At 38.9% G+C, this 21,565-nt stretch overlaps 1 protein-coding gene across 1 annotated transcript in view; it reads right to left on the reverse strand.

The window, feature by feature from the left end:
• Positions 1 to 5,626: 5,626 nt before the first annotated feature.
• LRPPRC (leucine rich pentatricopeptide repeat containing) overlaps positions 5,627 to 21,565 on the reverse strand; it is a 100,286-nt gene continuing 84,347 nt past the window's right edge. The window contains exons 31-38 of the mRNA XM_070798575.1: positions 20,270 to 20,358; positions 16,454 to 16,658; positions 14,524 to 14,663; positions 14,280 to 14,395; positions 11,785 to 11,859; positions 10,524 to 10,608; positions 7,897 to 8,039; positions 5,627 to 5,785 (exon numbers count right to left, since the gene is read on the reverse strand). Coding sequence (XP_070654676.1) covers positions 5,729 to 5,785; positions 7,897 to 8,039; positions 10,524 to 10,608; positions 11,785 to 11,859; positions 14,280 to 14,395; positions 14,524 to 14,663; positions 16,454 to 16,658; positions 20,270 to 20,358 — 910 coding nt within the window. The 3' untranslated portion in view covers positions 5,627 to 5,728. The remainder of the gene's footprint in view (positions 5,786 to 7,896; positions 8,040 to 10,523; positions 10,609 to 11,784; positions 11,860 to 14,279; positions 14,396 to 14,523; positions 14,664 to 16,453; positions 16,659 to 20,269; positions 20,359 to 21,565) is intronic.

The following is a 21,565-nucleotide window of genomic DNA, read 5'->3' on the forward strand; positions in this document are numbered from 1 at the left end:
TTCACTGGAAGCACTGATGCTGAAGCTGAGACTCTAATACTTTGGCCACCTGATGCGAAGAACTGACTCATTTGAAAAGACCCTGATACTGGGAAAGACTGAAGGTGGGAGGAGAAGGGGACAATGGAGGATGAGATGGTTGGATGGCATCACTGACTCAATGGACATGAGTTTGAATAAATTCCCAGAGTTGGTGATGGACAGGGAGGCCTGGTGTGTTGCGATCCATGGGGTCTCGAAGAGTCGGATGTGACTGAGTGACTGAACTGAACTGAACTGAATTTATGGGATTAGCAGATACAAACTAGTACACATAAAATAGAGACGCAACAAGAATTTACTATACAGACCAGGGAACTATACTTGTTATCTTGTAATAACTTACAATCCAGGTTCGATCCCTGGGTTGGGAAGATCCCTTGGAGAAGGAAATGGCAACCCACTCCAGTACTCTTGCCTGAAAAACTCCATCGCCTGTCGCCTGAGGACCCTGGTAGGTGACAGTCCATGGAGTCGCAGAGTCGGACACGACTGAGCAACTTCACGACGACGAATAACTTACAATGGAAAATAAACTTAAAATGTATACATGTAACTGAATCACTTTGCTGTACACCTGAAACTAACATAATATTGCAAATCAGCTATAGTTAAAAAAAAAAAAAAAGGCAGGGTTGCAATCTTTCCCCTTTAAGGGTCAGATAGCAAATAGTTGTCTTTGTGGGCCATATAGTCTGTCGCAACTACTTAAATTGGCTGTCACAGTGCGAAGGCGCCACAGACATCTCTGAAGTCTGGGTGGTGTGGCTGTGTTCCAGTGAAACACTATTTACAAAAACAGGCAGCGTGCAGATTTGACCTGAGGCTGTAGTTTGCAGACCTTTGATCAAAAGGTAAAGCGTTTGAAATTTGCATTTTTAAGCTCTCTGATTTCAACTTGAGCTATTGACAGGGAAATTTTAATTAAGCAGAAAATAATTACCTTTATATTGACTCAAACGTTTCCTGATGAGATTTTTTTAAATTGCTTTCGTTCCTATAAAGAAAGATTATTTAAGACGCAATCATTCCCTCGGTCAAGCTGATCTCCTCGGTCAGGCTCATAGAAGCAGGTCTTGCGTTTGTTTCTTTCCTTCCACTTTCTTCTCGTTTTGATCCCAGATTAAACAGCTAGCAGCAGTGATCTTTAAATCTGTACCAAATCCAAGTGTGAACTACAAACCTGGGGCTAGGGGGTTCTGCTGAGATGTAAATTAGTCACTGGGCAGAGTTTAGCACAGCTGCCCTGGGCCCCTCTCCTTCAGGCCCAGTCAGGGAGCTGGAGCACCAAGCAGGCTCTGAAGGAGAGAGCAAGGGCTTGGGATGCTGGTATGCAGGAATAAGGAAGCATCTTGCTGGCTGATCTCTGCTTATTTACATCCAATTCTCATGCCTGAAAGCATCCTGATTTGCCAATAGTCTAAACTAGGTAATTCAAATCTCAAATGATCTGTCATCTGTGTTGATAAAATGACTGGTTCTTCTAAAGTGGCCAGGGTATGGAGCCTGTCTTTATCCCATAGTCTGCCTGGGTAGGGCAGGAGGCAGGCAGATGGAGCACAGCCCATTTTCTGGTGGCAGCCTAGAAGTAGCTGTGCACGTGGTGTTAGCAGCTAATAATTAAAACAATCGTGTTTTAAGCACTGGGTTGAGACTTTTAAATACTTACCAACTCAAAGACTGGATAATACTTCTCAGCTTTCCAGGTGATGGTGCTCAGTTATGGTTGTTTCGTGTTTCCCCAAACTGCTAAAAAGCCCCATCATGGTCCCATGTTAAAAACGCAGCTCTTTGTGTTTGAGTCCACTCCTGCACTGTGCTTGTGCTCAGCTTGAGGTTGTCTGATTTCATCACACATCTGAGAGCTGTCTTCCTCCTGGCAGCCAACCTCAAAATGCTTACCTGCGGGCACACAGGGTTTGTGACACTTCCTCGGGTGTCAACCCCAAGATCCTAGTTCCGAGCTAAAAGGTGGTGCCTCTATCTCCTATGAAAAGGTGTGTGAGGAAGAACGCCCACCCCCCAGCACACAGAAACGATAAACCTCAAAAGCAACATGCCTTGGACAGGGGGACAAGTGAGGTACCCGTTGATTTCATTCAGTGATGCTTACTGGGCACCTACCACTGCCAGAATGGTGGGGCCACAGAGCACCAGGAGAGCTCAAGTTCTTGGGGGAGAAAAACCACAAGTAAATGATTGAGAGAATCTCAGCAAGTGCAGGGCAGTGGCAGGGTTGGTGAGATCTGTTATTGATCTCTTGAAGATCCAGAGTCCAAACTCACGTGCAGGGTGGTAGATCTGAAGCTGGTTAAGTGTATTTGCTCTACTTGGACCTGATGACGTTGCTTTTCTTCATGCAAAAAAACCCCCATAAGTGCCTATTTTCAACTTGCTAATACGGCCATTTTCCTTATTAATACTAAAGCTGCATAATGTGGGCTATGTAAAAGTCCGCAGGCCTGAAAACAGGGTTGTTTTGGATGGAAACACTCACATGTATGATTGCACAATAGCAAAGAGATAAATGACCATGATTTTGTAACCCCCTGCTGCTGTTAGTTTGACCATACTTCAGGAATGTTGCTTTCACTTATAGAAACTACACAAAGGTTGGTTTGTCAAAAAGACAAATATTAAATGAAAACTGTTTGCTTGAAGACGTGAGAAAAAGTGTGCAGAGGACACACACTGCACAGACTGAAGAAATAAAATGTTCCAGGAAGATTCATTTGCAATATAAAGCTTAGTAATTTATTGCAACTTGAAAATTTGCTGATTATGCCAGACACTGGGGATTAGATTAAATGGAAGAAAATACCTTTATAGTGCAAGCTATCCAGTCTGGAACACTTGTATTGATGTGAAAGGTTTTAAAAATATATTCTTAAAGTTTAGAGATTCTGATTTGATTTTTAACTGAGTCTAAGATTGCATCTTTTGTTGGTTTTTTTTTTTTTTTTTTTTTGGTATTCTCATAGTAATAAGTACACGTCTGTCTGGAGTCCTGGCCATATATCGCTGATTCCGGGCAAATGAACTTCTGTAAGCACCTCACTGTGGGTATCAGGCAGGAGGGGCGTGTGACACATGGGAGAACCCACAAAACTGACCACTGACAACTGGGGAATGCACTAGGCTAGGATACAGAGACAGGAGACAAAGCACTGACCCTCAGGGAGTTCACAGCCTGTGTGACTGGCATCTGCTCTGCTTTCAAGCAGCTGCGGGGGTCTGGAGAGCAGGGAGGCGGGCAGGGACACTGAAGCATCCTCAGAAAGCACTCACAAACAAGGCACAGGAGAGGGAAGGCAGGAAGACAGGTGTGCGCGCAGCCCTGGGGGAGTGGAGCCCACTCCGCTACACAGCTTTAAAATGCTTTGTCTGACACTTAAAGTCCCCCTTGTTTTGTCATTTACCACATCCAACTCTAATTCTCACCAACCATGGACCTCGGAGATCTCAAGTATCTGCGCATCCTTAAGAGAGATAAGCAATGACTTCATACGCACAACCTGTGCACCATTTGACAAGCAAATTCTGGCCACAACGGAGGCCACCACACAACTTTTAATTAAAAATTTTAAGACTCAAGTCCTTGAAATGGCTTAAAGTGGTTATATAAAAATTTGATAGGATAAAAATGAACAAGCCCACAGGTTGCTCAAATACAATTTATTCAAAGCAATTCACATTAAAATATTAGGTTTAAATACACATAGAATTGTATTATAAAACACTACACTTTTCCAAGGTTTATGACATTTACTTTTTAGAATCACCTGTATGCTTCTAATTTGAGTCTAAAAGATACCACTGAGTGTTGCTATAATTGTATTTATATTCCCATTTATTTCAACTGTGCTAATAGATATTTAGAAAGTATTCATAAGCTCATCTAGAATACACATGGTTGTATGTTAAATGTTTACATTTAAAAGGGGAAGCCAATACAGTGCTACAGATACATGACTTGATAGTTCTTTAATATATGAAATATATTTAATGGTTCAGCTTGCTAGAAATGTTATTAAGCAGGAAAAGCTCATCAAGCGGTTTATATCTACCTCCTCTGCACTAGACCCACATTCTACCAGAGTCCTTATACAAGGCTGGCTTAGAGTCACTTCATGTAAATGAGATTGTACTCTTGAGTTTCTGTAAAAATGACTGGGAAGTTCAGATTTTGCCCCAAGGTTGTTCCTCATCTTAGAGATCTATGTCAATGACTATTAATAAAATTTAGCTCAACTAACCTATGATTGGCATAACTCCAAAATACAGAGCCTGTTTCAGTGGAATCCCAAATGAGTGAGGCTCATGGCAAATCAGGTATCATCAAAACAGCACGCGTAGGTCCTGCACCAGAAAAGTGCACAAAGGGAAGCTTAGGACTGCGTTCTGGAGGCTGGGACTCGGCACTGACCGAGCCCCATTCCTCAGGTCTAATTCTACAGAGCAGAGATGAAGAAAAGTATGGCTGCTGCCACCGTAACATTATTCCTTGGCTTCCCTCTGTCAACCCTTTCTTATGACACCTGCAGGCCCCAGATGCAGGACGGTTGGTCCCCAAAACACACAAGTTAGCAGCATAAACAGCGTGGGGCTGGCTTATTTCCCACCAAGGCAAGGTCCCCCTTCTTGTACATGGTGGGAACCAAGCAACCTCATGGAAACCAAAACAGTAGCTAATCACTCATTTCAAATGAACCAGGAATACACCAAATGGGGATAAGTCCAATTAAAGCATTCTCAACTTTTAAATAATACCATAATCCCCAAGTAGGTCAACATTACATAGTAAGATGACAGACTATCTTGACCACCCCGCCTTAGATTCTTTTATAGTAATGACTTACAGTGTAGATATTAACAGGCATGAAGGCCTACTTGAGGACAACTTTGGTAAAACTGAATACAAACCAAGATTTCATTCCTTCATATACTTATTTACGTATTCACTGGGTGTACTATGAAGTAACAAGTCCAGTGCAGGGTAGAGCTTATGCTGATGAAGACCTGAAACCGGGATGAATGGAATGTATTGCTCTACTTCATGATCAAACTCATGACTCAGATGCAGATCTGGAGACTTCAGTGAACAGAGGTCTGTGGGAGCCACTGTAGGAAGGCTTGGACGGAGCACCCTGAACCAGCAAGTCTCTTTCAGTCTTAGCATCTCACTGGAAATGACAAGCGATGGATTTGATTAAACGTCAGATGCCTCTGGCGCCAACATTTTACAAACTGGAAAGTATGCGGGGTGTGTAAGTAAAGAATTTCATAGAATATTAAGCATCAGAGAGCCCACTGAGCATCATTTTGTCTGGCTCCAAAATTTTTCAGATAAACAATACTGACAAGCAAGTCAACTAAAGGGACAAAATAGCAGAGGATCTGAAAAGTCAATGGGGAGAAGAACCCTCAAAAACTATGGCCTCATACACCAGGAGCTTCAAAGAAAATGCCATAGCTTTACAGTGTAGGCAAAACCCAAAAATGTCCAGTGACTTAATATACACAGTTATGGTCAGTAAGATGGTGAACATTATCAACATTATGAATAAATAAAAGTACATAAACAAAGTCACTTTTTATTTGTTTATTTTGTCCTCTAAAACACATTTAAAAAATAATATTTAGACACAGAATCACAAATACACATAAAATAAAATAGTGCTGGCTTGCTTCACAAATGGGTTTCCTTTGACTCCTTTAGCTGCTTTGCATAAAATTCAAAGCTCTCCTGTAGACAAGAAAAAAGGGAGGGAAGTTACAGATAAGAGTTACCAGCAAGAGATGATGGCACAAAACTTGGAAATCATAAAGTACTGCCAACTGGCAGGACAGACTGCTGGGCCCATGACAGCTGCCGTCCCCTCAAGGCTTCAGCACTCTTGCTTTGTTTCATGAAATCACCTATCCAATAGCCTCCAAGTCAGAGTCAAAGCACCAAGAGCCCCTGCTCTGTGTGTCCAGGTGTTAACACTTGGGAGACTCTGCAGTCTCCCTTGGGAAGGTTAAGAGGTTTGAAATAAACATGTTTTAGCCACTTCCAGTTCAGTGAAACAGTAAAAAGGAATTCTGCACATATGATTTCTCTTATTAAACAAAGCCAAATAAAACAAAATTTCCCAGGCAACCTACTGAATGGGAGAAAATATCTGCAAAGGTATTTATCTGATGGGGGTTAACTGTCATACAAAAAATTTATATAACTCAATAGCAACAATGGAACTGAACAGACATGTTTCCAAAAACGAACTACAGATGGCCAAGAGGTACATGAAAAGCTGCTCAACATCACCAATCAGGGAAATGCAAACAAAAAACACCCTGAGATGGATCTCCCTTCATATCTGTTAGAATGGCTACTGTAAAAATATGACTAGAAATAACAAGTGTTGGTGAAGACATGGAGAAAAAGGAGCCTGTGTGCACTGTTGGTGGGAACATACATGGTGTAGCCACTAAGTAAAACTATGGCAGCTCCTCAAGAAATCCAAACGAAAACTAACATATGATCTAGCAATTCCACTTCTGGGTGTTTATCCAAAAAAATGAAAACATTTATTAAAAAAGATATATGCTCCCCGCATATTCACTGCAGAGTTAACAGGAGCCAAGACAAGGAAACAACCTCAACACCCATTGATGGATCAATGAATAAAGAAAATGTCGCACACACAGACACAGGAATATTATTCTGCCATAAAAAGAATGCAATCTTGCCACTTGCAACAACAAGCAAGGATGGACCCCGAGAGTACTGTACTAAGTGAAAAAAGCCAGACAGAAAAAGATAAACACTGTGTGATCTCACTTATATCTAGAATCTGAAAAACACAAAGCTCATGGATACAGAGAATAGATTAGTGGTTGCCTAAAGGTTGCCTGCGGAGAAGGCAATGGCACCCCACTCCAGTACTCTTGCCTGGAAAATCCCATGGACGGAGGAGCTGGTGGGCTGCAGTCCAGGGGTCGCTAAGAGTCGGACACGACTGAGCGACTTCACTTTCACTTTTTACTTTCATGCATTGGAGAAGGAAATGGCAGCCCACTCCAGTGTTCTTTCCTGGAGAATCCCAGGGACGAGGGAGCCTGGTAGGCTGCCATCTATGGGGTCACACAGAGTCGGACACAACTAAAGTGACTTAGCAGCAGCCACAAAGGTTGCCTGAGGCAGGAAGGGGTGAGGGTTGGGGAGGATGAAGATGGGTAAGCCATGGGGAGATAATATACATATATATATAGTTAATAATACTGTACTGCACATTCTACAGCAGCTAAGAGAGCAGATCTTGAAAGTTTTCACACACAAAAAAATTTTTTGAGTATGTATGGTAGCCACTGTTAACTGGACTTACTGTGGTGATCATTCTGTAATATCTACAAATATCAAATTATTTTGTACACTTGAAACTAATATAATGCTATGTCAATTATACTTCAATTAAAAATCCTAGATAAAGAAATAAAAACCAACTTATTTAAAAATGGAAATGAACAAGTAATTAACTGTGACATAATATGCTTAGCTATTGAAATACAGGCCATTAAATCCTATTTCAAGTTGAAATGAAGAGAGAACTGCCCCAAGGACATTTGATAAATTCATACCTACAGCTGAAGGTCTGAGAGTGACCTTGTATTTTAAACCTCGGTCTCAGAGGGCTATGTTCTGCGGCAGCCAGACCCATAGCATAACTTTAGTTCCTGAAGCCCTCCCTGGAGGGTCCTTCACAGAGATCTAATCCTCATGTAATTAAGTATTCACCTTATTTTTCACACATTATTATGAAGCATACACAAATCTGTAGAGGTATTTTTCCCCCCTCTTAATTAAGAAACACTCACAGGAGGTTCAGTGAAAGGGACAGACTCTCCAGCATTCTTCAGCAGAACTGCGTAACGCTTTAGAAACAGGTCATTCAATTTTACATTCTTTGCAGTCAAACTTTCATATAGTGCTTTAGCAGATGCAACATCACTGTCAAAGACTAGAAAAAAAAAGATATTAATCATAGATAAAGTCAACCTATCTTCTTGTTTTTCCCAAACACTTAGCCATTCATCGATACCTGGATCCCTTTATCCTAAAGGAAACCAATACTTAACTACCTTCAACAAAAAAACCATATCCAGGATCTACAATCCAGTCTTCCTTCCCCACACCTCTCACTCAGCATTACCCACTATGAGAGAGAAGGCAAATGACAACCCAGCTATTTTAAAAGACCCATGCTAGTTAACTGACCACAGACAGAAGTCTCCAATCACAGAGTAAGCGCACACCATTCAATCTTCTTCGGTTTAAAGCCACACTTTGAAATCAGGCTAATTCAGTGACTTTTGTGATGAGGGGCATGTGAAATAAGTAATGTGGAGGTCTGTATCTACATCAAGATCAGCTGCTAAACAACACCAGAAGACTTTCAGTATATTCTCCTATTCTAAAATATGCAAATGAGGCATACAGTTAGCTAGTGCTATCCCCCCAGATTCATATACATTATTAATATACATTAAAAAACTACATACATCTGTGTAACAAGCTACACTAATATTTCATGTAATTGGATGATGCAGCAGCCTAGGAGCTAAGTTTACCTGGCTCTCTACTTGTGGCTGACATGCAAATATTTTTAAGTTCACTGTTGAAATTATACAGGCTCTGCTAAGAATTGTTAGTGATCTGACTCTTTGATCTTGCATTAGATTGTTAACATCTACCCTACACTGATGCTGAATAATTAACCCCAACTCTACCAGCACCAAGGTGAGCCTCCAGGATGAAGTGGGATGTTCAGGGATCAATCAAGGACCTCCCTAAGGGACTGAGGATGACTGCACACCTCTCACTGAAGCTGAACAGATCTTTAGTTTGGGTGAAGTCAGTTTCCTCTGTGTGAATCCTTGTTCCCGTCCCTAAGAGACCAAAGCCTTCCCCTTCCACTGCCAAGTGCTCAACCCAAGCTCTAGCATCTGCTAGGGAGCTCCTCCCAAAACTCTATCTTCTCTTTCCTTACTTCCTGATCTCCCTGCTCTTCTCCCTCCCAACTGTCACGCAATTTAGTAGTAACTTCATGCTGTTTTACACTTCATCTTACATATTACTAATACCTGCCAATGCTAAAGCTGAAACTCCAGTACTTTGGCCACCTCATGTGAAGAGTTGAGTCATTGGAAAAGACTCTGATGCCGGGAGGGACTGAGGGCAGGAGGAAGGGGACGACAGAGGATGAGATGGCTGGATAGCATCACTGACTCGATGGACGTGAGTCTGAGTGAACTCCGGGAGTTGGTGATGGACAGGAAGACCTGGCGTGCTGCGATTCATGGGGTCGCAAAGAGTCGGATACGACTGAGCGACTGAACTGAACTGAACCTTAAAAAAGTTTATGATTATAGCACTATTTCGAAATATATCATGTTCCGCTCATAAGGGGAACATGATATAAAAATGGAAAATTCTGATTGCTAAGTCTGGTGTCCTGCCAACAATCAAGTCCACAAAGCAACTCTTTATTTACCCTTTGGCTCAAGTGAACAAAACAGCGGGTCTCAGATGGACAGCTGATCATAACTTACAAATGCAGACATTCATCTTAATTACTGAGGAAACTTTAGACTGGTTCCCTTCCACATGTGGTCACCTGGCAACCAGGGAAGAAAACTGTTTAAAAGACTACAATTTCAAAGCTGTGACTTCAGGTAAAACCTTGGGGCCCACTTTTTAATTAAGGTGTTTGCTATTTCCAAAAGGAGGTAGGTAGGCCACTGAAGGAGCAAACAGGCAAGTGAAGTCTTCAACATATAGCCATTTTACGCTGTATTTCAGGCGGCAGGCCCTTGGAGGGGCAGGACTGGTTCCCAGAATGTACACCCAAGTGGACTTCTAAGTCTTTCCAGGAACCTGGATTGTAACTCAACAAAGTAGGGCCTCACAAAAGATGCTCAGAGATGGTTTATAAGAATAATTTCAGATTTTTTTTTTTTAAATACAGGGTTTCTTTTTTTTCTTTTTTGGCTGTGCTGGGTCTTCGCTGACGCATGGGCTATTTTCTAGTTGTGGCGAGCAGAGGCTGCTCTCCAGGGGTGGTGTGCAAGCTTCTCACTGCAGTGGCTTCTCGTGTTGCAGAGCACCGGCTCTGGGGCACACGGGGCTTCAGTAGCTGCAGCTCCTGGGCTCTAGAGCACAGGCTCAACAGCTGTGGCACATAGGTTTAATCCCCATGGCATGCGGGGATCTTCCCAGATCTGGGATCAAACCCACATCTTCTGCATTGCCTGGCAAATCCTTTACCACTGAGCCACCAGGGAACCCCCTTAAATATAGTTTTAAAACATATCCTAAGGCTAAATAAATTTATACCATAAGCAATTATCTGATACTCAGGATTACTGCTTTTGAGCTGAAGACTTGTTGACTATACTACAAATATTTAAATCACTTAAATAATGCAGTTACATGAAGACATTACCATAGCTTTTCATGAGGCAAGAGTATGCTTCTTCCTTGTCAATTAATTCAGGAATCAATTCTAACAAAGACTTCATAACTGGTGCCTAGGAAATTAAGTATAGGTATCACCACCACAATTCAAAAGAACAGTGAAATATGACACTGATATATGGACATTATATCATAAAAACTTAACAATAATACAGTAGAACTGCATACTCAATTTAATGGACTATTTCCCTTTTGTATCTCTTAGTCTAGTTAGCCCCTCTGTTACCTGTGGGTTCCAAGTCTGTGGATTTAACCAACCCTGGACCAAAAATATTCAGAAGAAAAAAAAAAATTCTAGAAAGTCCAAAAATGCAAATATTGAATTTGCTGGTTGCCAGCAAATATTTACATAGCATTTACATTGTATTAGGTATTGTCAGTAATCTAGGGATGATTTAACATTTACAGGTAATGAGTGGTAGGTTATATGTAAATATACATCATTTTATATAATCTCATAGAAAGGAAAAAAAGGGCAACTCAATACTTCCTAAACGATGCCTGCTGTAACTAAATACATGAGTCAGAGAGAAAAGTGCAATTAGGTAAATATTTTTCTTTTGAAAAGTGTGTTTATGTGAAAATTAAGGAAAATTAGTTTCCAGAGTTGGAAACAACCTAAATGTTTCACATAAAACAAACATTACAATTGGCGCTCAGTTTAGAACTTTATAATGTGCCCAATAACCTAAAAACAGGGTTTCTGGGGCCCACTCACAGGTAAAATCAAATCTAAAAGGACAGTTTTGAAATATGCTTTTATTCTTTTTCTTTTTTTAAAATAAACATCAATAAGACTTGGTTCTGTTTCATACACACACACACACTTTTAGTATAAATAAGCTAAAGAGCTCCTCCACCTCGCGGTTTCTCCCTGAGTGACCTGACAGGAGGCGCTCTGGAGCAGGCAGCTCCCTCAGGCTCTGCGCTCTTGAAACTCACCCAGCGACCCAAGCAATGGGATTTGTATCTCTTACATTTATTCCTAAGGGTCCTTTCTTGGGGCTCAATGCACTGCATGAACCTGTTTTGCATTTCCAATACAACCAAGGAGCCAGAATTGACTTTGATCAATATAAAAAGTAAACAAGTTCAGGCCAGCAAGTGTTCAATCTCTATAACGTTTTTAGAAAAGGTCCTGAATCAAAAAGCTCTTCTATGGTACTCAACACCTTTGAGCAAGACTAGCTCATAGCATTATTGCCTTGGCAGCAAGTACAGCACCTTACCTTTCCTGATCTCTGAGAATTCCTAATACAGAACACCAAGAGAATCGGGATTTGTTCAGCGATTGCACCACACCTCTAAAAATTGAAACATTATTCAGTAAGTGACGGTTTTGATAAACAAGGGGACCAAGGTGAATATTTCCAATTAAGAAAGTTCACAATAATATAGTAATGTGTCATTACTAACAGGAAGGCCTAATAGTCAACCGATTGTTTCAAAGCAAAAAAAGAAAACAAGTGCAAGCTCTGCCAAGCTTTTGTGAATGTTGTCCTCGGCACCGCAAGTATAAAGTTTGTTTAAAAAGAAAAGGGAAAAATTAAACTAATGCTTCAACAACCACAGAATAAGGTTTAGGACTGCAAAGAAAGAGGGAAAAAAGAAACACTATGCCTCTCCAATTATACTGCCAAGCATTCACAAGTGAGCTAGGGATCATAAGGTTAATTATACATTTAATAAGGTGTCAGGGAGATAACTGCTCGTTTCTTTATAAAAATTAAAATGTACAAAGCAAGTTCTCTTTAAAGTATAATTACCTACACTTATGCATACAAAAGGACTGATTTCAATCTCTCTATTTTATAAAAGGCTTTCATTGCAACAGACAGCCAGTGCTTGAGAAAGAGACAAAAGTTAAACTCAAAAAAAAAAAAGTTTATATGACAGACCAGCTAAATCAAGTGTCTATCCCATCTTAGATGCTATAGTAAAATCAAATATGGCAAGACAATATTTTAGTTTACATTCATCGCAGATGTCATTCTCTTAAGTTTCTAAAAGCACATTGCTCTTTCAAAGCTTTAAAACATTGTCAATACTAAAACGACTAGTATAAAAAGAACTTTGGGGACACACAGAACATTTACACTATAAACGGATGCTTTCGACATCTGTGAACAAGGCATTCTTCACTACAGTAAGAATAATCTTTAACTGTTTGGCAGGCAGGTAAAGAATGGGTGAAGGGCTTACCATCTGAAACCACAGTCTATTGAAGGAACAAACATGCAAAGACGATGCTGTTGCAGCAGCACTTGGCTGCCATAAAGCGCTCTGGACAGGCTGCTGCGGGCACATGCAGCTCTGAGGGCGGCCATCACATCCCCAGTGCCTCCCACCCTGGGCTACTAAGAAGAGCCTTGATGGCCATGGCTCAGAAAAAGCTTGTAAATGAAATACCAAGTGCATCTTTCTAAAGAGCTATTGTAATAATGTGTCACAGCTGAATGAATACTCAGCTAGACATGCATATACCTGAGTAGGTACACTTAGGTATGTACCATACAAAGATAAAACATGAGAATTTACTCTTTTCAAGATAAAGCTTTTAACACAGAAGGCAAGAAGATAGAACAATGAAAAGATTCTTGAATCCCCATTATAAATTGCCATTTCTGTTTCAAAAAAAATTTTTTTAAGGGGAAAAAAAAAAAAAGTAAACAAGAAAATTCTCAAATAATTGGAATTTCTGTCTCTCCAGGAACAAAAGGAAAAAAAGCCTTAGAGGCAGTGCCAATTTATACTTTTCACAAAACTGTTAACACAGAGAAATTTCTTAGGAATTCCTTTTACAAATGGCTTGGATTCCACTCTCGAACTGGATGACCCTTCAGGATCACAAGCAGGTGAGTTCACTTTCTCCTTCCCTATCTGCTACCTAAGATGTGTCACAGCTAGCAAAAACACAAGTGAATGTAATACTATTTACTATCAGAAATTGGTCCCAGGCCTCAATTTGACACAGGGAGTCTACACAAACACAGCCGTTGGCGGGATCACGGTGACTGTTTGACTGCCACCTGCTGGGAAGGGGCTCCCTGGCGGTGCCTGTTTGTGTACATTACCAGTGGCAGCTCCGATCACCCACCGTTCTGTCGGCACTTGGCGCGGCTTTATATTTAGTGCTGTTAAAATGGCATGAATGCAGTTGTCTCCTTCCCTGAAAATTGCTAATTTAACTGAGAGTGCGGGCCACAGAGACCTGCATTTGTCATTTAATGTGTCTGTGACACACAAGTGAATAGAAAGCAAATTTGACTCTTAATAAATCTTGAATAAGGCACCAAGAGTGTTTGAGTATTCAAGAGAAGCAGTACTTGAAAAGCAAACATTTCCTACTTTTTGTTTGCAAACTGTGTTGCCATGGTGACGCACAGTATTTAGAGCGCTAGAGAAATTAAACTAGGAAATCAAAGGAACTGTTTTGCAATACCTATCTGCACTGAAACATTTGTCTTTAAATCATTTTGGCAAAACATGTCTCTTTCCACCCCCATTTAACTCTAAAGACATTTCTAGTCCAATGTGGCATCTTTAAAACCAGCAAGCTGTTAACATACAATCCAGTCCTTGTCAGGTAACCTTGATTCACACTGAATTTAAACGTGCTAGCAGTGCTGCACTTCACTTCCGGTCTTCCACCACATACCCAACCCTAGTAATTTCTCAGCTGACTTCACACAAGTCACAAAGCCTCACTGCTCCGGGTCATTACCTGCAGGAGAGCTCTGGCATCATCCACCTTGCCTGAATCCACAAGCTGAAGGAAAAGATCAGTTACAGGTTTGTAAACTGCAAACTGATTGGCCAATCTCTCCACCATGATGCTTACTGAAAAAAAAAAAGGACAAGAAAAATCTTTCATTTAAACAATGGTATAACTCACTCACCAAAGACAGTCAGTCCAGACAGGCTAGAGAAAGTGCTTCTTTGCTCTCCTACCAGAAGAGCTCACTTACTCTTTTCAAGTGCTGGTTCCAACTGTCCCTCTATGACTTTTCGGAATAAGTATGCCAAGCCAAAGTACTGAGGGTCCACGGTTTGGTTCTCTGAAGTAAGCATATTTTCAATGCTTTCTATTGCAACATCTATGTTATTACTGTAAAAGAAAGTAAAATAAATTATAAAGAAATATTTGCTTTTATATTAACATCACAGGCAGTTTCAGTACAGGTAATTTAGTATTTACACATGCAAGCACTTTAGGGGAAAAAAAGACAATATATTTATAATTAACCAGATAAAAAACATTATACAAGTTGAACCAAATTACATTTACGTGGCAAAGGCAATCACGGGGTGCTTTATGCTGCGACAAACAACTGAAGCAGCTGCTTATTTTAAAACACTGCTCTAGAGAAAAGAACAACCAACTATATACAGAAGAATTAAAGACAGTAACTTAAAAAATTACTGTATTTCAAAGTTTTGTTTTTGCAGCTGTTTGGATATGAAATGAAATCTTTTATACTTTATACTTTGGCGTTATAATCTATAACTGGTTACTACTGCATGAAGTAATAAAGATAATGTTAATCTCAGGATTCTTAACATTGCTGATGATGTCTGCAAAAGGTACATTTTCAGGTCTCTCAACCCACAGTCACAACAATTTGTTCTTTTCAGGTGATATACAACATTCGAAAAATATTCAATTTATATCAAAGTTCTCTGAACAAAGTATCTTCATACTTCATTCTTAAAAAATTAATTACATGGCCTTATTAAACAACTTATGATGAAAAGTATCTTTATGACTAACTTTTTGGTTAAGGTGCTCTTTAACTGATACTTTACAGTTTATGGTATGGTACTCCAAATCCAAATAATCAATTTTATGTTGGAATTATCACCTGAAACAAGAATTCTCTTAAAATGAACCCCATTACAATAAATTTTTCTTAAGGGTTTTAGTTAGAGAATTATTTAATAGTCAATTATATTTGATAGTTAATAAAAACATCTCCACATCATATAAAACTCTGATTATTTAACATTTAACATTTAATGTAACATTTAAAATTCATCCAGATCTTTCTTAAATAATTTTCTGGAATTTTCTATCTTAAAATAATAATCACATTTTCTTACTAAAGGTAAAGTTAAAAGTTCTATATGGGGAAACAGTTTTAAAACGGGGAAAAACCAAACAACTTCTGTCCAAAGAAAGAGGAAAAAACAAAAACCCCATAAAAGCCAATAAGACATTTCAGTATCACAAGCCATTACCTGTATGTAAGAGTAATTGCTAACGAATATTTTTTTCCCTAAAAGCATGCAGAATGTCAATTTCATAGTTACCCACATGAATCTTTAACTTCACCAGTGAGGCTAATAAAAATCAAGTTCTTATTTATTTCTAGAATAGTGATTCTCAATAAGCAATCTAGAAATGGTGGTAAGAGAATCACCTGTAAATACCTCCCTCTGTGTGGGTGTGTGTTGACAGGGGTGGATGAACAGGAGACTGGACAAAAGAGAAAGGCGTGTTTTTAACGAGCTTGCTGGGCCCCCCATTTCATGATGTTCTGGCAGAGTGTCACTGTCAAGTGTTGCTGACATTCGAATGAACTTATTTTTCACTTTCGTAAAGAAGTGTTTCAACAAGGGCCTGGCATGTATGAGTGAGGAAAGTTACCAACTGTGGGGCAAATTTTATGAATTTGAAAATTTTGATCAATGTTGTTTACGATTTAATTTACAGCTAAAACATATTTTGTAACACAAAATTATTCCCTGACAATTATAAAATAGGCAGCAACTGACACACTATTTTCTCTACAGTTGACACGGTTTCTAATAGCCTGCCTAGTTTTTAAAAGGTGGTATTTGAGATAATGTTCCTTCCAGTGTGTACAGTGAAAGAAAAGAAAGTTTGAAGATACTCACTTCTTTATTTGTGCTAAAGCAATGTTATTGATGAAAACCATACGAGAAAGTCCAATTGAATCCTCGAGTCCATTTACCAACTTCTGAATGTCCTGTACGCTTTCTGTATCACCCTTCAGGGCACATGCCTGAATAAGGCGGGTCACTGCTAATCGAGATGGTATCTGGTCCAGATCTAAGGCTGTTTTTAGTGTTGTCAGAGCATCTATAATAGAAAAGCAGGCGACAGTTTTTCTTATATGAAATGTACTGACAATACAGTTTGAGAACTAGCTTTTAAATATGAGCACCCAATGACTATACACAAAAAGCTATGAATACTTTTATTCTATATTAAATATTAATACTCTATGTGAAATTTGAAAAAAAAATTATTTGACTATATCATAGACCAGAGAAATGTCTTCTTTAAGTCACACAGAAAATGCAAATGTTACTGATAGAAAGCAGCTTCCATTCAGGGATAACATTTAGTGACAAATTTCAAGGAAGTTGACAAGTTTAGAGAAATATAAATAAGGAAGAATTTAAAAAATTACAGACTTTCCAAAACTATGTAACTTTTACCCGCATTCACACTTCCCCAGATTTTATTACACTCCAAATATTCATGATTATCAAAAATCTTCTAATATCCCAAAGATTCTTTCTTGAAAACAGTATCTCTTTCTAATCCAAAAAGGTTTGATCATACAAGATGAACAGCCAACCTGGAACATTCAGCTCACACAGAGACAAATTTATTTTACATGATTAAATACCATGCGGATATTTTCTTGCACTGATTTTTCAGAGAAAAGAAACCTTATCAGGTTCCCAGGGAGACTCTCCACGGGAGTTTGTTTTTTTAATATCAAACTTACAAGTATTTGATTATGGATAAATATGGAATATCCTTCTGAGTTACTCACTTAAGTGCCAGAGTAGCAAAATAATTAAACTAAATACGTGGTGGACTGGAGGGAACATGTAATACTTAACATAACAATCACTGCTACCGAAGAAAACTTCATGGCTCTCTAGCAATTAAGGCAATGCAACCTACACAAAACTAAGACTCTCAAAGCAGCTTTCCAAATAAGAACAGTCCATCATTAACAGAAGAATAGGGAAACGGTAATAATTAAACACACTATTAAAAGTGACACGATCAAAGACATCACAAATTTATATTTATTACTGAATAAAAAATTTATTGTTACTCCAAATCTATACTTTAAATCAGTGGTTCTTAAATGGGGAAAGGGAAAAAAAGGTTAAAAGGTATATTCAGTAAAATTTTACAGATACATATCAACACACAGGAAATAAAAAATTTTATCTATAGAAAATAGGCTTGATAAAATCTTCTTAACTGGTGGTCATACACAGATAATCAACTTTGGAATATTCATATTAGCCAGCAATACTGTCAGCTAAGAGGGCTCTTCCTACAAGTAGATCAAATAACAGTTACGATAATCATGTTGATGATAGTAACTAGCATTTATCAAGTTTTTATTACGTGTGTTGAGCATTTTCTACACTCCAGACACAGATCAAGCAGTCACACTCACAACTAACCTTCTGAGGTACCGAATTTATATGTGGGAAACTAAGGTACGGATAAATAATTTCCTTCGTTTTTTTAAGGTCATACTGTTAGACACCAACCCAAGAACTTAACCACACTGGAGCTTGCATCTACAGATGCGCATGTGTGTCAAAGAGTGAAGGCTCGAGAACAGATCACCATATGTCTACCCAAAGGAAGCAGGAGACCTTGGAACTGAAATCATATTCCCATACAGAATTTGCCTTCTGTACAATTCATGACTTCTGAGACATCAAAAGTGGTTCCCATGCACACCCTCTGCCCCGAGTAATACTCATTATATTGCCAAGTTCTGATGTATCAGCTATTAATATTCCACAACAGCATAAGCTAGTTAAATTAGATTAAGACTGAATTGGCTTTATTCTTCTTCCTGCTTTAGATGGAATTGAAAAAAAGAAACCTGAAATTTTTTTTTTTTTTTAATTGGGAGCTATAGTCAGCCATGGAGCACAACTAAGGTAACATGGATAGTGCCAACACCATCCTGCCCTTGACAGTGACCATTGGAGGTTATCAGTCGGTGGGAGGCACGGAAAGCGGGCTCATGACTTCTGCTCTCAGTCAGTCTCCAACTGAATAGATGAAAACAGATGTGAAATTATATCAGTTTCTTGTTGTTTTCACAGGATAACCTAACATACAAGTAGGGTAGCAGTCAATTAAACATTGATCAGATTCTGCTCAAAAAGCAACCTCTTGAAATTAAAAAAAGTATTTTATCCTGATCTCTATGTCTACAGAAATATAAGCTTTTTACAAAAATGAGCTTATTGATATGGGGAGAAAATTTAATTTTTTGATGTTTTAAAATTGTTTATCAGGGACTTCCCTGGTGGTACAGTAGTTAAGACTCCACACTCCCACTGCAGCAGGCATGGGGTTCGATCCCTGGTTGGGAACTTAAGAGTCCAAATGCTGCGTGTAATGGCCAAAAAATAAAATACAAATACAAAAAGTAGAAAAAACTTGTTTATCATTTCTGCATTTAAAAGCAACTTGCCCAAAAGCCTTTGCTACTGAAAATGAAAGCTTTTAAAGTTTTAATAGCAAACCTTAAACACTCCATTATGACTAAAGGCTGGGCTGTTTAATGTGCTGGTCCTGCCTATAGAATACTGAAGCAGCAATTCTGCAAAGGCAGAAATCATCGCTTACATACTCAGTCCTCACTAATTAGGAAGACATCCATATAGTCTAATACATCTAGGCATTACAGGTAACATTAAAGCTGCACAATTAGACAGCAACTTTCAGAGATGTGAAATTCTATTATAAGCATGCAAGTGAAGAATAACACCATTCTCACAGACTGAAGAGAGAACTAGGTAATATATATATTCAACAGTTAAAAAGCTGTTTCAACCTTCCTTAAAGAGTTCCTAAGTAGGTTTTGCTACATCGGCAAAAACTGTGGTTTTTGGCTAAAATTCAAACATAAAATTAAATATGAACAGATGCTTATCTAAATTAAGAGAATCATCATTTTTCCCCCTTGGGAGCTCATTCATAAGCCCATCCCATCCATATCCATCCCTTTGCAAACCCATAAATAGCCTCTGCCAAGCAAATGGCCCCATGTCCCAATCCTCCCCAAAGTCATCTCCAACTTCTCTGGTGTTATCCTCTTAATATTCATTTTAAAACTCCAAACTCCAAATAAACATGGTATCTTACTGCTGTTGGTATTATGAACTATTAAAAAAGTATTAGATTAAGTTTTAAAAATCAATATTATAATCATTTGGTGCACAATCCCACACATTTAACACTCAATTTAACTCATTTGCTATCTCACACACAACCAACACAATATGCAAGAAACAACTGCTGGGAATTGTTTCAGATGCTCTAAAGTATGTTAATTTCCAAAGCAAAAAATGACTTGTGCTGTGAATTTTAACGCACTTGAAAGCCTGTACTTTCTCTTGTTCTGGAACACAAATTTTGCATGTCTGAAGAGCTGTGATTCATCTTAAGAAAACCCATCTTGTGTTAAATGGAATGGAAACTGGACTAAGTGGTCAAATGACAAGTACATTCACATTCAAGCTGTATTATAAATGCATGTACAGTAATTTACGTCTCTCAGCTACCACAAAAGGCTCTTGATAAGCAGGTAATTTGCTAAATGGACTCCTTTATCCAAGTATTCGAAGGGCGTTACAAGAAAAATCTGCAGAGGCATTAATGTGACGTAAAGGTCAAGCATTGTGACATACCTTTCAAATAATCCCGCCTAACTTGCGTTATGATGAGGAGGCTGTTGGCAGCATCGTTCAGTGTGAAGCCCTTGATGTGGGTCTCAGCGCTAAAAGAAGCAGACATTTAGAAAGGAATTACTGACATGCTTCTGATACGATAATAAATGGTTGAGCACCAAGGTGAAATTATAAAAACTACTGTTCGTATGTTAAAAATATTGCTGCAAAATATCGACCTGGAGACAGCTTTTGTGTTATCCTGTCAATGGTTATAGAAGGATAATTTTTTTTTGCATTCTGACAGATGACAAAGTTGGAAATGAGCAACAAAAGAAACAAAGTACAAGATTTTTTTTAAACAATCGGTTCAGATTCTTGAATGCTGACATATTAGATGACTAAAATAACTGCATGCCCTGCATTGTTCTACTGTATCCTAAGCGGGATACTTTTTCCTTTTTTCCCGACACTCACCGTAATTTATAAAATGTAAAACTAGTCTTTCGGCAACAAAAATGAACATTTATTTTCAGCACTTTATATTTTAAATATAAACTAAAGCATATTATTAGCACCATCTCATTCAGTTGATTAATTTTCAAATTTCTGTCATCTAGATACATAGTTTTTAAAGGTGAACCTACTGCAGAACTAAAACCACGGTTACAGTAAAATGTAAGATTTCACATAATCTTGTCCCAGCCTTAAATTTGAAATCCCCCAACTTTTTAAAACTCAAGGGCAAAAACTTGCTTTACTTATGACTAAAACCTACATGATTTAATAAAAAGAAGGAAAAAAAAAACCCTAGCCAGAGATGATCTGTTTGCTACACAGTGTGTGTATCACCTGTATTGAAATTTCAGCTTCCTTAATGCCCCTGGGGTTCATCTCCTGATTAGGAAATCTCCAAAGGTCAGAAGGAGCAAAAGCAATTGCTGCCATTTGCCTTCTCAAGCTCAGTGATGGTCTGGCTGCTAACAACCTTGGCCTGCCGACACGAACATCTAAGCTGAGTAGATTGCGAGAAAAGCAGGGTCACTGCTAAATTATTCTCATCAATCCCAAGAAAATCCTCCAGAACACCGTGATGTGCCCATCCTCTCAGTCACTTCCAGCCTCTGGGGATCCCCCCTGCAGTTCCCGGGTGCAGGATTTTCTTATTCCCCCGACGATCCTCTTAATCCCACCAAAGCACTCACTGCTCAGTTCGACTTGTTTCCTTTGTCCCATCTGTCAAAGCTCTTAAGTCAACAACTCGTGCATGAGACTATAAACTGCAGAAAATGAAGGATTTACGTTCTCAATCTCTAG

The sequence above is a fragment of the Bos indicus genome, chromosome 11, assembly GCF_029378745.1.
Source record: "Bos indicus isolate NIAB-ARS_2022 breed Sahiwal x Tharparkar chromosome 11, NIAB-ARS_B.indTharparkar_mat_pri_1.0, whole genome shotgun sequence".
Lineage (NCBI taxonomy): Eukaryota > Metazoa > Chordata > Mammalia > Artiodactyla > Bovidae > Bos > Bos indicus.